The 16,044-nt window shown below is 44.4% G+C and overlaps 1 protein-coding gene across 1 annotated transcript in view; it reads left to right on the top strand.

Annotated features, from left to right (window-relative positions):
- The window catches only part of LOC147105643 (uncharacterized), a 67,870-nt gene that overhangs the window by 4,939 nt on the left and 46,887 nt on the right, over positions 1–16,044 (top strand). Inside the window, exons 4-15 of the mRNA XM_086010183.1 lie at positions 695–789; positions 2,920–3,046; positions 3,867–4,113; positions 4,200–4,258; positions 4,373–4,473; positions 4,804–4,949; positions 5,056–5,194; positions 5,923–6,027; positions 6,881–7,072; positions 8,908–9,144; positions 10,247–10,403; positions 10,646–10,771. Of these exons, the coding sequence (XP_085866309.1) occupies positions 695–789; positions 2,920–3,046; positions 3,867–4,113; positions 4,200–4,258; positions 4,373–4,473; positions 4,804–4,949; positions 5,056–5,194; positions 5,923–6,027; positions 6,881–7,072; positions 8,908–9,144; positions 10,247–10,403; positions 10,646–10,771 (1,731 nt within the window). The remainder of the gene's footprint in view (positions 1–694; positions 790–2,919; positions 3,047–3,866; positions 4,114–4,199; positions 4,259–4,372; positions 4,474–4,803; positions 4,950–5,055; positions 5,195–5,922; positions 6,028–6,880; positions 7,073–8,907; positions 9,145–10,246; positions 10,404–10,645; positions 10,772–16,044) is intronic.

The raw sequence follows: 16,044 nt of genomic DNA on the forward strand, positions 1-16,044 counted from the left end.
GAAGTGGAGCACTAAATCAAGCACTCCACTTCCTTCTTAGGGCGCTAATGTCGGAGAGCGGGGCAGAGACTTCAGCAGCGCTGCACACTGGGCCAGGCAGCACTGCCACGTTCAAAGGCTCCTTCCCTCCCTTAAAGAGAAGGGCCATCACTGCAGGCACTATAATTTAATAAGTACCTACCTGGACCACCAAGGCAGCCATGAACCCATGTGATCAGCCCGGCTCTCAAGCAGAGTGCTGGGCTGATTGATCGCGGGCAGGAACCTGCGAAAAAAACTAGAAGAGGAAAGGCAAGTTTTTTTCCACTTACCTCGGCCACCTTGCCATTAGTCATCACCCCCGAAGTGGCCGGCCGCACGATGCACGCCTCCAGCAGCTGGCAGTGTTTTCAACCGGCGCTGCTGCAGGGGGTGGAAGTCAATTTCAGGTCTGGGGCGCTACCGGGGCGATGCGCACGGCGATGGCATCATGATCTCCGGGCGAAGGAGATCAGGCGCAACACCGTAGCACCGCTGCTAAACTCCTGCCGAGTATGGCGAGAGTTGATGTCAGTGCCGTGCCCGAACGCAAAGCCCGATAGCGCCCCCCAAGGTTTTTAATATATTATTTTATTTTATTGCATTCATTACATTTGAATTAGGTATTCAAATCATATACTAATAAAAATAACTTGTTATTAAATTTGGTTTGCAGAACACTATGCCAAACAACATTGCTCCTACTTAAAAGATCCGACAGGTGCTTTCTCCGTGTGTCACTCGACAGTGGATTACATGAAATATTATCAAGTAAGAATCCTCTGTAAGAACGAAAGTCTTCAAAACAATGTAAAGTCAGAAACTGTTAATAGATGCATTAATAATGTGGTATTTAATTCATAAAATGTCTGTAACTTTTAGATTAAATGTGACCTAATAACTTTTAAATTAGTATAACAGTACAATAAAGAAATATTTCTATACATCACAAATAGCTAAAAGCAGTACACTTAAATAATATCAATTTAAATCAAGGGTTTAACCAGAGGGAATATTCCATTCATTCCATTACTAAACCAAAACTCATCAAAAACAAACAAGAATAATTAACATCTTATTAGCCTTTATTAATGCACCCACCCTTTAAGAGTTAAAAGCAATATATTAGGAATTCAACATACAGACTATTCCTGCAAGGTTAAATACACAACCGAAGATGATTTTATTGAGATGTGTTTTAGCTGTTTCTGATGTATTGAAATACGCCTGTATTTTACCCCATTTCTCATACCAACCATTTCTGTCAAATTATGATTTGTCTGGTGAATTCATGGCTACTTGGAACTGTAGTCAGACCCCCCCTGCACTAAGTTCACTGAGAAGGGTTAAGGTTATCAAATAGGCTAGACTTTTATTGAAGCAGTTTTTGCCAGATTCAAACTCTGGTTCAAGGGGTGAAAGGAGATTATTTTAAAGTAAGATGTTTGAAGTTTTTGTCTTTTCCAGAGAGGTAGGCAGGCTACAAACCCTAATTTTGTATTTGGGAGGGCATGATACTAAAACTTCTCATCACCCTGAACAATATAGCTTTTGTATGTGAACATTTATTTAATAATCTTACTTTTTCCTTCCCTTTTCTGTTGTAAGATTTAATATACAAAGTGCTTTTGTCTGGCTTGTAAAAACTATTAAAAAAAGTAAAAGAACTCATATTTATATAGCGCCTCATCACATCCTTGGGAAATCCCAAAGTGCTTTGTAACCAGTTAATTAATTTGAAGAGGGTTCATGTAGGCAAACTGAGAATCTAATTGTACATGGCAAGGTTCTACAAACAGCTAATGAACAGAATATCAAATAATCGGCATTACATCTGTGACAGGGCTTGGTGATGCAATACACTGTGGCTTTCATAGTTATATATCATGGAATCTCAGGAGCCACAGGTAATGTTTAAGTCTATAATCCCATTTCTCATACCAACCATTTGTGTCAAATTATAATTCATATGGTGAACTCATGGCTACTTGGAACTACAGTCACACCACCTGCACTAAATTCACTGAGAATATTTAAGGTTATCAAAGAGATTAGACTTTTATTCAAACAGTTTTTGATGGATTCAAACTCTGTTTCATGAATTTGCAGTTATTTCAAGCTGCTGATAATAATTTAGGATTTATCCACCAATCAGGCAATAATACTGAAAACAGTCCTTTCCAAACCTACAAGCACACACAGAGTACTTGGGGCAGCTAGCGACTGTTATTTAGGGATGTAGAAAAGCTGAAGATAAATCAGAGATAGGTTCCTGTGGGGGGCTGGAGCAAAGAACATGACAAACCTTATGGGGATTCATGACCTTGAGGAAACTGATGAATTGAAGGAATAAAACAGATGACCAACTGAATGTGTGGTCTGTAGCTTTTGGGTAGGTAACTGGATCTCAGATAGTAAACACGTAGATGAACAGTTAATAAAATGGGTTAGTATTAGTAGGGCATACACTATTAGGTAGATGGCTAAAGCTGTTGTGCTGGCGCTATTAGTAGGGAGAATAGAGTAAATCTTAGTGAGGTTTTAATCGAGCTGAGGTCCTAGATACAGGTAATAGGAATATTCAAATAAGGTTTTAATAATCTTATTTGAGCATTCAAGCAAAAAAATTTAAAACGTTTTTAAAACACAAACACATCTCGTGTAACATTGTTTACAGTGAGTCAGAAGATATGCTCCTTTATCAATATTAGTTTTATAGTTGAGATTGCAGGAACTGATTGCTGTATTTATTTATTGCCTATTGAGCAGCTGTTACGGCAACAGGGAGCCGCAGTAATTTATTTATTTAGCGGCTTTATTTATTCATTTAAAAATGGATTTTGTATCAGTGTGAACTATTTGTGGTTTGTTAGACTAACTTCCTTAACTCCATTTTTCCAGATGTGTGTAGCTGCTACCTGTGCCTGTGAGAATATTGAGGACTGTCTGTGTGCAGGATTGGGAGCGTATGTTCATGAGTGTGCGGCTAATGGTGTCATCGTGAGGAACTGGAGAAGAGACATTTGCAGTACGTTACAACGATGCTTCTGTTTTTATAGAATTGTTCTGCAGTCTTAATGGTCTTAAACTTAATCTGACTGCAGTAAAATATATTAACATAAAGATATTGTAGTGCTTTCCCTCAGGTTTATTCCATTTCTATAACACCCACCATGTACAAAAAGACTCTGTTAGCAAACAAAAGTCACAGGCTTTCTCTGGAACATTTTGCCCTTGGAAATAGTGAAAACAGTTAATGAGATGATTTGAATATTCTATATGTTGTAATATGATGTTGAGGACATTCTCTGCACGAAGGGACCATCCTCATTACGTCTTTTAAAATTAAAATTAACGTTAAACTTTTCAGCACGTGCAATGGCTGGATTTAAACAGAAGCCTACTTGTCCCTATTTTCAATCTATTTAGCCCTACCTCTATTGTGCCTCAGATCTACATTGCGCACAAGTAATAAAAGAAATAGCATATCTTGTTGATTATTCCTTTTAAAATTGATTTGTAATGATTTTGAAACAGAACATCTGGCTTAAAAACAAGTCCTTAAACTAAGTGTGTGAAAATACTTTTAAAAGCCACAGGGGAAGATTTCCTATGCTGCACTATTTGTAACAACATCATAAACATGTTTCTATAAAGTATTGTCAAAGATTCACATACAGAAAACAAGTAACCACATAAAAGGTCATACTGTGTCTGGAGAGACTTCAGTGGAGAGCCCTAATGGGATGGCCTCAACAATCACAGCCTCGTAAAGTCAAACCTTACATGCATTATTTCTTTTCAAAGATCTTTAGTTATCTGATTGCTTGGTTATTATCTGTTCCTAGATAAATTGTGCAGTAGCTCTCAGGTCTTTGAGAATGACATGAGAGCCTGTAACCGTACCTGTAGATCGCTGTCAGAGTACGATTACACCTGTGGAGTTAAGGATGTTCCAGTTTATGGCTGTGGCTGTCCTGAGGGAAAGTACATGGATGAAAATGGAGTCTGTGTGGACAGATCAGACTGCTCGTGTCATACTAAAGGGCGGCTTATAGAAAAAGGGCAGAGTGTTTACATGAATGGCAGACCCTGGTAAGTATTTTCTAATAATTTGACAAATGAGAAAAATAACTATTAAATACATGTAAAACATATTTTTATTATTATTTTATACTCAGCATTTGTCAAGATGGAAAATTTCATTGCTTCCAAATAACAGCAGAACCCTGGCCTCCAGGTAACGAATGTTACAACCTCTCCCCATAACATCAGTGCATGGATTAAGCTTCATACTACAGTAAATGAATGAAAGGCCATTTTCCAAGTTCTTTTTGCATATTGTTTTCTTTAGCTTGCCATAATGGGAAAGTATTCTTCATCTGTACAAATGAAGCTGTTTCTTCATCCGAATACTTGTGTGAGAAGACGTGTCGAACTCTAAACATACCATGTGTGAGTGACTTTCACGGTTCCATCAATTTACAAGACTCACTTTTGTTTCAATTTATAGAATAGTGAATTGAACAATTACACAAAATTAGTTTCATATTAATAAATACAAATACCTAAATCACTCATTAAAAAAAAATATGGTTGTCATGCCATTTTGTCCTGATGTCCCATGAATTCTAGATTCATCGAGGAGGCTTGTGGTTAAAATCTGTGTGAGCCAATCATGGTATGCGGCAAAGATTTAAGCAGATATTAAAAATCCTATTAGCTGACACCTCAGAGAAAACTCTTGGACGCAAACAGTGACCTTTTAATCTTTTATAAAAGCAGCGTGCGTGTGTCCCTGGCTGTGTCTGTCCCCGTGGTCTGGTAGAAGATGACGATGGAAACTGCATTGCTCGTGAAAACTGCCCTTGTTTATTTAGTGGTGAGGTTTATACTGAAGGAAGAATAATCCAGAGGGATTGCAATAAATGGTAAGATTAAACAAACATCAACAGAAGTACAATTATATATTGAAAACCATGTCACTTTCTGTGTGGTGCTAAACAACATCATTGCACTGTGCCCTTCATATTGCAGCACGTGTCAGGGAGGGTCATGGAATTGCACTAAGAAGACATGCCCAAAGACTTGTGAGGTGTATGGCGATGGCCATTACCTAACCTTCGACGGGAAAAGATATGTCTATGATGGAAACTGTGAATATATTTTTGTTGAGGTGTGTATAGGTTCAAAATGTTATTTTCATACTTAACTGTGGTCATGATTTTATACCCATCAATGTAATTACCATTGTAAACATCATCAAAATCAGTCCAGTTACTCAAGCGCTACTCATGCACTAATAGTGTGGATGCAGAAATAAATTTGCACTGAAATACAAAAATGTTTTCCTCAGGCATTAGAGAGCGTAAAATAATCCAGGTGATTTGTGGCCTATTTCTATGAGGCCACACTGCACATGACATGTGCGCGCCACTCATTTATATTGTTTGGCTACATAAAAAATGTTATACAAGCCAAATGATTGGAAAGCAGATAGGCAAACATTTGGTTAATCAATAGTTACAATGTAGTTGCCTTTTATAAGGAAACTTATCAACAGTGTTTGAGAAGCATATGTGATGAATCACCTGGTGAAGATAAAGCAAATATCCGAGCCAAGGGTGATTCACTGCTCGTTAGCAATGTAATACCCCAAACTGTAGTTTGATGCTAAAAATATGATTACTGTTGAATCAGGTCAGTAAATAAAGGTATGTGTCTCAGCAGTTTTTGATTGTTGAGATGGTTGCTGGTCAATAGGCTCAGTAGGTGACTTATGGACATAGTTACATCAGCGGCTGTGTTTCTGGCTACATTACTGTGCTGGAAGCAAACTGAATGACTATCAGATCAGATCATGGGTTTTGTGCTATTTAATTCCTATTTTGAATTCATTCTTAGGACCAATGTAATCGTCGAGAAGGCACACTCCAAATACTCACAGAAAGTGTTCCCTGCTGTGAAAGGGGAATGACGTGTTCAAGAAATATCAGAATTTTACTCAAGGTGTTTTTTTCCTCTAATTATAATTGTACTTTTTTCTGTTTTGGAATGAGATTTTAAATATATATTTACAACACCTAGGGGGAGAAATTGGGTGGAGCCACAAACGGGGCGCCAAGCTCGCCTGGGCGCCAGATTTTGCGCTGCGATCGGAGCAGCAGCGATCGCCGGAAATTCAGCTTGAGCGCCCCAAGAGGGAGACGGGGCGAGGCTCGAGGTGCTCCGCATCCCTCTTAGGGCGCTGAAACTGAATATCGCAGCGCAACGTGCCACAGCGCCACACGCTGCGGCACGGCGTGCTGCGGTACTGCAGGCCTTCCTCCCATTCTTAAGGGGGAGGGGCCTGCACCAGCGCGATGAGCAATCGCGAGTGCCGGCAAAAGAGCCCGGCACCGAGGTGAAGTGCCGGGCTCTCGGAAAGCAGCCGGCAATGCTGCGGGGGGAGAACAGGAGGCTGGGGATGGAGGTGCTGGCAAGCGGCCACCGAAAAAAACAGCCGCCCCGCATCTCCACCTTAATTTGCGCCACTGCCACCACAGGTAGGCCCCGTGAACCAGGCGCGATTAGCGAGCGGCGCTACAGAGGCGGTTGCTGCCAAATATCGCGATCGGGGCGGTAGCGGGGCGCTGCGCACACCGATGACATCATCGGTGGTGACGCAGCGCAACAGGCTAACGCCGCCATTAGCGCCCCAGCTAAATATCGCGGGAGGCGTGGCCCGTGGCGTTAAAGCCACTGAGTGCCCTCTTTAGGCGCTAACTGGTGGCGCAGCCCACTGAATTTCTCCCCCCTAAACTGGAAGCGTATATTACTGTACACCTTCAACAGCATTCTATTTTAACATGTATTCTTATAGGGCAAGGAACTCATTCTAACTGACAACCAAGTGAAAACAGTTGAGAAGTCTACAAATCAAACCCAGTGCACAGATAATTCCTATTCACTCCACACTGTTGGGCTCTATTTAATCCTTACATTTTCCAATGGGATCACTGTGATATGGGATAAAAGTACAAGACTATCAATCACACTGGATTCAAGATGGAAAGTAAGTATGGTTAGAAATCAAAGTATTCATATTTGTCCTTATTGATCATGGCAGAAAACACATTGAGGATACAAATGAGTCATTTAATCAACAAAGGGCTTCTTCACAAGCCTACTTTTTACCAATGGTTAGAAATCCAATAGGGAATTCAGAAGAAACTTCTTTACCCAAAGAGTGGTGAGAATGTGGAACTCGCTGCCACAGGGAGTGGTTGAAGTGAATAGTATAGATACATTTAAGGGGAGGCTAGACAAGCATATGAGGGAGAAGGGAATAAAGGGTTATGCTGATAGATTTAGATGAGGAAAGACGGGAGGAGGCTCGAGTGGAGCATAAACGCCGGCATGGACTGGTTGGGCCGAATGGCCTGTTTCAGTGCCGTATATCCTATATAATCCTATGTACTTAGAACAATACTGTGGAACATTCTAGTAAAGACTATCATGAAGCACTGTATAAGCTACGTAAATGCATGTTTGTGTTTGCAATACGGTCAGAGAAACAGAAAATTCTAATTGCTCTGTATTTGGATATGGGTCAGCCAAGCTGCTCTCACCCTCAAAATTTTTTTTTTTTATTCATTGCTGGGATGTGGGCGTCGCTGGCTAGGCCTGCATTTAGTGCCCATCCCTAATTGCCCTTGAGAAGATGGTGGTGAGCCACCTTCTTGAACCGCTGCAGTCCATATGGTGTAGGTACACCCACAATGCTGTTAGGAAGGGAGTTCCAGGATTTTGGCCCGGCGACAGTGAAGGAACGGCGATACAGGTCCAAGTCAGGATGGTGTGTGGCTTGGAGGGGAACTTGTAGGTGGTGATGTTCCCATGCGTCTGCTGCCCTTGTCCTTCTAAGTGGTAGAGGTCACGGGTTTGGAAGGTGCTGTTGAAGGAGCTTTGGCCAGTTGCTGCAGTGCATCTTGTAGATGGTACACACTGCAGCCACAGTGCGCCGGTGGTGGAGGGAGTGAATGTTGGAGGTGGTGGATGGGGTGCCAATCAAGCGGGCTGCTTTATCCTGAATGGTGTCGAGCTTCTTGAGTGTTGTTGGAGCTGCACTCATCCAGGCAAGTGGAGAGTATTCCATCACACTCCTGACTTGTGCCTTGTAGATGGTGGAAAGGCTTTGAGGAGTCAGGAGGTGAGACACTCGCTGCAGAATTTCCAGCCTCTGGCCTGCTCTTGTAGCCACAGTATTTATATGGCTGGTCCAGTTCAGTTTCTGATCAATGGTAACCCCCAGGATGTTGATAGTGGGGGATTCAGCGATGGTAATGCCATTGAATGTCAAGGGGAGATGGTTAGAGTCTCGCTTGTTGGAGATGGTCATTGCCTGGCACTTGTGTGGTGCGAATGTTACTTGCCACTTGTCAGCCCAAGTCTGAATGTTGTCCAGGTCTTGCTGCATATGGACACGGACTGCGTCAGTATCTGACGAGTCTCGAATGGTGCTGAACAGTGTGCAATCATCAGCGAACATCCCCACTTCTGACCTTATGATGGAGGGAAGATCATTGATGAAACAGCTGAAGATGGTTGGGCCTAGGACACTGCCCTGAGGAAGACCATATTTCACTCCGGAAGTTTAATGTATTCACAATGGTTATTTATTTCCAATGATTATCTATTTCCAACCATAAACTTGCAAAGCCATTATGAGTACTCAAAATTATTGCAAAATACCAACTGTACATGCTGGCTGTTTCTAAATCTTTAAATAAATTTGTCTACAATGGTGGATTTGTAATAACATAGAGCTCTGAGGAAAATGCACATCTTTTCCATACAAATATGATAATGCTCCAGGTTTATTTTCATAATTTAATATTTTTATTACAGAACAATGTATGTGGGCTGTGTGGAAATTTCAATGATGATGTTTCAGATGATCTAACAACTAAAGGGAACTCCTTGGTGTCGAGTACAGTGGAATTTGGAAACAGCTGGAAGTCTATGACCTGCTCGGATACCGTCAATCAAACATCACCATGTGATAGAAACCCATATTGTTTAGCATGGGCACTGAGGAAGTGTGGCATAATTAAACATGTCATGTTTCAATCATGCCATAAAAAGGTAACTCTCCTGAAAGAGCCCACATTATTTGAGATTGGGATCCAACACAATGACCTCAGCCCCTGCCAGCTCAAGTATTGATTCAAACACTTAAGCCAAGCTCCTTTAAAATTGGGCTTTTCCATAAAGAAAGAAAGAACTTGCATCTATAGTTCTTTGAACATCTTAAAGAGCTTCGCAGCCACTGAAGTACTTTTGAAGTGTAGTCACTGTTGTAATGTAGGGAAATGCTCAGCAAGATCCTACAAACAGAAATAAGATAAACTACCAGATATTCTGTTTTTCTCCAGTGATGTTGGTTCAGGGATAAATAATGGCTGAGACACCATGAGAACTCCCCTGCTCTTCGAATAGTGCTGTGGGATCTTTTATGTCCACCTGAGAGGGAATACAGGGTCTCGGTTTAACATCTCATCCAGAAGGTAGCACTCCCAGCAGTGCAGCACTCCCAGCAGTGCTGCACTGGAGTGTCAGCCTAGCTTATGTACTCACATCGTTGGAGTGGGTTTTGAACCCATAACCTCCTTATTCAGAGGCAAGAGTACTACCAATGAGCCACACAAATAAGCTTATCCATGTTTACTGCAACATCTTTTGTATTTTATCTTTAAAAAAAATCCAACAGTATTCCTTTGGATTTTACCTCCCAATTCCTGTAAATATTACTGTGGCGGAGCCACTAAGGGACTCAGACCAACTGTATATAATTCCCTTTAACAATATGTTAGCTACAGCCTGAGTCTGTATCTTTGTTTTTACTGTGTATGTACAGCGCGGTCCCTTTAAGAGCGCGGGCAAACGTGATGACGTCACATCGTTCATCACGTGATCCCCCACCGGCGGGAAAAAAGTGATGACATCATGACGCCAACCACGGGACCACCCTAGCAGTCCTCGTGGAGCCTCCGAACTGACTAGACCTGTATACGTAGTTCTCTTGCATTTTGTTGTTAAACTGTTAGTTTTTCATTAAACCTCGTTTGTTTGATCGCCTGAGTAGACCTCAGTCTCTTGATAGGAACTAGTCATTCCTACATTACAATTATTTTGCTCATTTGCCTGTTGCTCCTGTTTATATATAATCTAACACTATGTTTATCAGGTTGACCCAACCCCATTCTACGACGCTTGTGTCCAAGAAGCTTGTGCCTGTGACTTGGAAGGGAAATATCTGGGTTTCTGTACCGCTGTAGCAGTGTATGCAGAAGCTTGTAATAAAGCTGATGTTTGTATTGACTGGAGAACCCCCGAACGATGCCGTAAGTCTAAATAATGGAGGGCCATCTGCCACATGTATTATTTAATAGCGTTATGGGCGAGTGTGTTGCAGCAGATGTGCTTTAAGATAAAGGAGAGAATATCTGAGTGAAAGCTGAGTAACAAATAGTGATTGCTTACGATCTGCTCCAGTTTAAAATAATGCATAGTGATGACTTTGTTACATGAATTGCATTTATATTTGAAATTGAATCTCTATTACTGATTCCATTTTACATTGCAGCTGTGTATTGTGACTATTACAATGCTCCTGGTGACTGCAGCTGGCACTATCAGCCATGTGGAACATTAACAACAAAAACATGCTCGGACCATTACATTGGAAAGAAGTACTCTGCAGTTCTTGAAGGTGCTGTTTGAACAATTAACTTATATTTTACATGTTGTTCAATGACTGTATTAAGACATTTCCTGAAGTTATGTTTCCCTAAAATAGTTTAAAACTAGCTAATGTTCGGAACCCTTAGGCCACGATTTTGCCAGTGTTCAGAGGGCGGGTTTGGAGGCGGGTCAGAGGTTAAAATTGATTTGATTGACGGCGGGTTCCGAATCCGCCGTCAACCCGCCTCCAAACAGCTTTCCCAAGTGTCGGGTCCCCGATTTGCGAATGGTGAGTTTCAAAGCAAAGAAAATGTTGGTTACTGCATTTTTAAAACATTTACAGATTTCTTTAGCTTACAAGTTTTGAAATCCAACTATATGTCCAGTGCCACCTCATTGGAAGAACCTCTCTCACCAGTGACAGATCGCTTCTGTCACCTCACCTGCAGCTGCTACCTATTCCAGCATATGGAGGGAGTCATTGGAGAGTCTGGACGCAAGAGTCAACTTTGTGCAGTGACTGTCAGTGTTTTCAGCACCTCAGTGCTGTCAAACACTGAGAAATCAACTGTCAAAATAAAATTGTGCATGGTCCCTTTAAGGAAACCGGCAGATGACGCGTCATCAAATGGCATCATCAGGCCCGCTTCCTGTTAATTGGCCAGCAAGCCCACCGGGCAGGCTTAACAAGGCCAATCAAGGGAAAATCACGTCTGTGGAGCGGAGGCTGCTGGGGGCGGGACTGGAAGCCGGAAACCAGCTGTCCCGCACCCATCCCGACACCGCGGACAAAATCGCGGCATTAGTCTCTATTAACAGTACACAACACAGCTCCCAATGAAAAAACCTAGGTCCAGAAAACCCATGGACCAGCAATCCCTGTAATTACGCCGGCGACTTGACCACCAGTGACCTTTGCTGCTGACCGCACCAAAGTGAGCAGGGTCAGGGAGAGGTCACCTAACTTATATGCCCTCAGGAGGTGCCTGCCTTGTGCAGCAAGCTATAAATTGTGGCATACGTACCCAGGCCAAGAGGGCTGTCGGGCATACTCTAGAAACCTCCTGAGGGTCCAGGCCTTGATTCCAGTTTGGAACGCTGAGGCGAACCCCACAACTGTCAATGGAGTGGCCAATACACCACTTTTCACTGGGCTTCATGGATCCGCCAGGTCTTTGAGAGACCAAGGGCAGAGTTACTCTTTGCCTTGAGAGTCCTCAACCTTGCCGCCCCTCTGCCCCTCCCACCCACTTCTCCATTAATGGCTTTGTGTGGAGTGAGCAGATACTCCGCCCCTTACAAGGCCATCAGGGAATTCTGACCTTACCCAGAACCTGGGTACGGAATTGTGGCAGGAGTTTGCCCGAAGGCAGAGGATTTTCAGTCCCCTATAATTTAGTTTAAAAGTCTTTTGCATAGAAATAAAAAAGTTACAGATAAATCACTCAGTTAACAAGCTTCCACAGACTGCCGAGACCCCCTCTGTCCATCTGAGTGTAATGCTCAAATGGTCAGATCTGTGTATCTTGCTATTTGGCAACATACCTATTCTACACCACTTCATGGGTGTAAAATATTTATAAAAATCTTTGGGGGAGAAATTCGTGTCTTTAGCGCCACAAGATGGTGCTAAAACGCCATTCAGAGCTCTACTGCCAGCTGATGGTGGTTCCAGCGGCACACACCATATCCATCTTGCTGGTAGCACTGCCGCTAACCTCAATCGCTGTGGACATCGCAATCACAGAGATCATGACATCAGTGAGTGTACAACGCTCACTTGACGCCTGATCTCCCAGCTTCGTTTTGGCCCAGGTTACCGGCTGGAGAAAGCGACGACAGGTAGCGGTGGTGTGCAGCAGCAGGAAGCCGGCTCCAATGACGATATTTAAAGGGATTATCACCAATCCGTCACACCTGTCAGGGTTTTGCAGTTTGAGTGGCTGCGTGCTACATCCTGCAACTGCAAGAGTTTTCTTTAGTTACTTCAAGGTTATTTGGTATTGGAATGTTCTGGCAAGTAGAAAACTCTCTCATTAATTTTGAGATGCTTCAAACTACAACACTTGCTCACAGTCATGGGGGCTGTACTGGCAGTCGACCTCGCCCTCCAGGATCTACGGGGGAGGGAGAGGAGGCAGAAAGAAAGACGGGAACATGCGCACAGAGGGAGGAGGAGGGCCATCAGGGCTCTCAACAGGAGGCTTTACCCTCCTAGAGTCTTCAACATCACTCCGCCTGCCTTCAGTTAAGCGAGGAGCAGTGTATTAGGAGGCTCCGCTTCACCAAGGAGGTGATTACAGAACTCTGCCACCTCCTGCAGCCAGACCTCCAGCCTTCGACCACAGCTCTCTCAGTGGCTGTCAAGGTCACCGTTCAATTTCTTCACCAGCGGATCCTTTCAGTCTGCAGCAGGAGACATAGTTAACATTTCACAGTTCACTATCCATCGCTACATCCGGGAGGTCACTGAGGCTCTGTACACCAGGAGAAGGGACTACATTGGTTTCCCGATCACCAGAGAGAAGCAGGACGAGCATGCATGTGTCTTTGCCAGGATAGTGGGCTTCCCCATGGTGCAGGGCACCATCGACTGCACCCATGTGGCTTTGCGGGCACCGTATAACAATCCTGAGATCTTCCTTAACCGCAAAGGCTACCACTCACTTAATGTGCAGTTGGTGTGCGACCACACACAGTGAATCCTCAATGTCAATGGCTGCTATCCTGGCAGCAGCCACGATGCCTTAATTAAGCACCAGACCAGTGTGCCAGCACTCTTCCAGCCACCACGTCAAGCTCGAGGCTGGTTGCTTGGAGACAAGGGTTATCCGCTCTCCACCTGGCTCATGACTCCCCTCTGCAACCCCAACACTCGTGCCCAGCACTCATATAATGAGAGCCATGCTGCCACCAGGAATTTCATCGAGCAGACCATAGGCCTACTGAAGCAATGGTTCCGCTGTCTTGACCGCTTGGGAGAAGCCCTCCAGTACTCAGCTGAGCGGGTGTCTCATTTCGTGGTGGTCTGTTGTATGCTCCATAACTTGGCCATCAAGAGGGCTCAGCCCTTGCCACCAAGGATTGCAGGACCACCTCAGAAGGAGGACGAGGGAGAGGAGGATGAGCAGGAAGAGGATGAGGAGGAAGAGGATGAGGAGCAGGAGGAGGAACAGGAGGGAGGGAGGAGGCAGCCAGACAATCGGCCTTCCAGATGGGCTGTCCATGACCGGCTCATCAGACTCCGATTCGCATGAATGAAACCCAAGATCCCCATAGCTCACCACATCCCCATCATACCATCCCTGTCACAGGCCATAGCACAGCATTCTGGGCACAAAGCTGAAATGAGAGACACCACAAAAGATTCCAAACACAATTAATAAATTTATCTATAAATATAGTGACATGAATCTTGTCATTCATGTGGAAATGACTTATGAAATGATACTGGGCGGCCTGCTGGTGGTGCTGTCCAGGGAGAGTATGGGCCCAGCTTGCTCAGGACATTCTTTAACAGGAACTAGTGAAGGACACAACCAGATCTCCATGTTGAAAAACATTTGATTAAAGCCTTGTTTAATACTCACACTGAGTGCCTAGTAGTTTTCTTACGTCACATATCACACATATTACATGAATACTATTAACTAATCACCCTTGTGCATTCCCTTAGTGCCTGTCATTCGTGTGCCTTTTCCTACTCTAGTGCCCCTACGCAGTGCGCCCTCAGTGGGTGCAGCACGTCAGGTGGAAGGCTGCTGCGTTTCCATGTGGGAGACGTCAGATGGCCTTGCAGGAGGCCCTCGACCAGCTGTGGACCTGCAAGGCCCGGCTCTAGACTGCATCACCTCAGCATAGGCAGCAGCAGTCTGGGCTGGCTGTATGACAGGCAGCGACAAGGGCAATCGCGGAGTGGCAGTGGTGGGAGCAGGAATGCTGTCATCCTGAGAGAGGACAGATGGTTCCTGCTCCACAGACCCACTGCCACTCCCCCGGGGCAGCACCTCAGCATTCTAAGCAATCTGCTGGAGTACAGATTGCTTAGAAACACCGTGAAAGCCCCGGTCAATGGTGATAGATCCAGCTATGATGGCAGCAGTCAGAGCTTGGATGCCACCAAGCATAGACTGCATTACAGCACTAAGACGTTGGGTCACTTCCGCCTGTGCTGCAATGGAAGCTGCGACATCACTCATCATGTGCGCCATCATGTCTGGGTAGCCACGGTCTCTCTGGGAGTGCACCAGAATTTCCAGACTGGAAATCCTGGGCTCCATGCTCTGCACAGAGTCCCGTGCAATGTTGGAGGCGGACTCCTCCACACTCCTTGACATTGCCGAGAGGCTCTATGGCAGCCTTGCCATTGCACCTATCATTTCCGTGTGCATGCCCATCACCTTTCTTCTGAAGGCCTCCCTATTGAGGTCCTCATATGAGTCCTGTGCAGCAGAACCTGTGCTCGAACTTGCCCTCCAGGGAGCTGGCCCTCGAGCTACCCTTTGCCCCTGGCCTTGCTGCTGCCCACTCATGCCCGGTGCCTCACCCTGTGCTGATCCCGCTATCACACTAGCCTCTAAAGAGCACACAGTGCTCGTATCTGAGCTGGTGTCTGCGAGTGACAGATGTAGTGGCACAGTGTCTTCTTCTTCCTCCTCATCTCCGCCCTCACTCTCATCGGTGCCCTCGGAGACAGGCTGCTCTGGTGCTTGCTGATTATCTGATAGCAGAAAGGCAGAAGAATCTGGTTATGATGAAATATGTCATTCATCAGACTCTGTACTTAACTACATATATTGTATTGCCTGCTCCTGTGTTTTACCTTGTATTGTATATAGTGCACCGCCCCCTTTCTCCCCATTGGGTGTGTCGGCTCCGCCCATACCTGGCCCTACTTAAGACAAGCCCAGGCTTGTCTTGCAGCAGAACAGCAGAATGCTAGGTGAAGCTAGGTGAAGACACAGGCATCTTTCTTTGCTAATAAAAGCCTTGTTTTATTCAGTTAACTTTGAGTCTTGAAGTTATTGAGGCGCATCAATTTTATTAGCAAACTTTTAACGATGGATCAACTTTTGAAACCGGAATGCTTGGATTTGGACCCGCATGCTTCGGATGCATCGGCACGGTTTGGACACTGGTTCCAGTGCTTGGAATTTTTTATGGCCAACTCCGAAGCCGTCACAGCCTCTAAAGCCACCGGAGATGTGAAACTCGGGATCCTGCAGAATCGGGTAAGCCACCGGGTTTTTCCACTCATCCAAGACGCCGCCACCTACCTGGATGCCTGCAACATTCTAAAGG

Source organism: Somniosus microcephalus, chromosome 17, assembly GCF_052327205.1.
Source record: "Somniosus microcephalus isolate GS21.2 chromosome 17, FLI_Smic_1.0, whole genome shotgun sequence".
In the NCBI taxonomy this organism is placed as follows: Eukaryota; Metazoa; Chordata; class Chondrichthyes; order Squaliformes; family Somniosidae; genus Somniosus; species Somniosus microcephalus.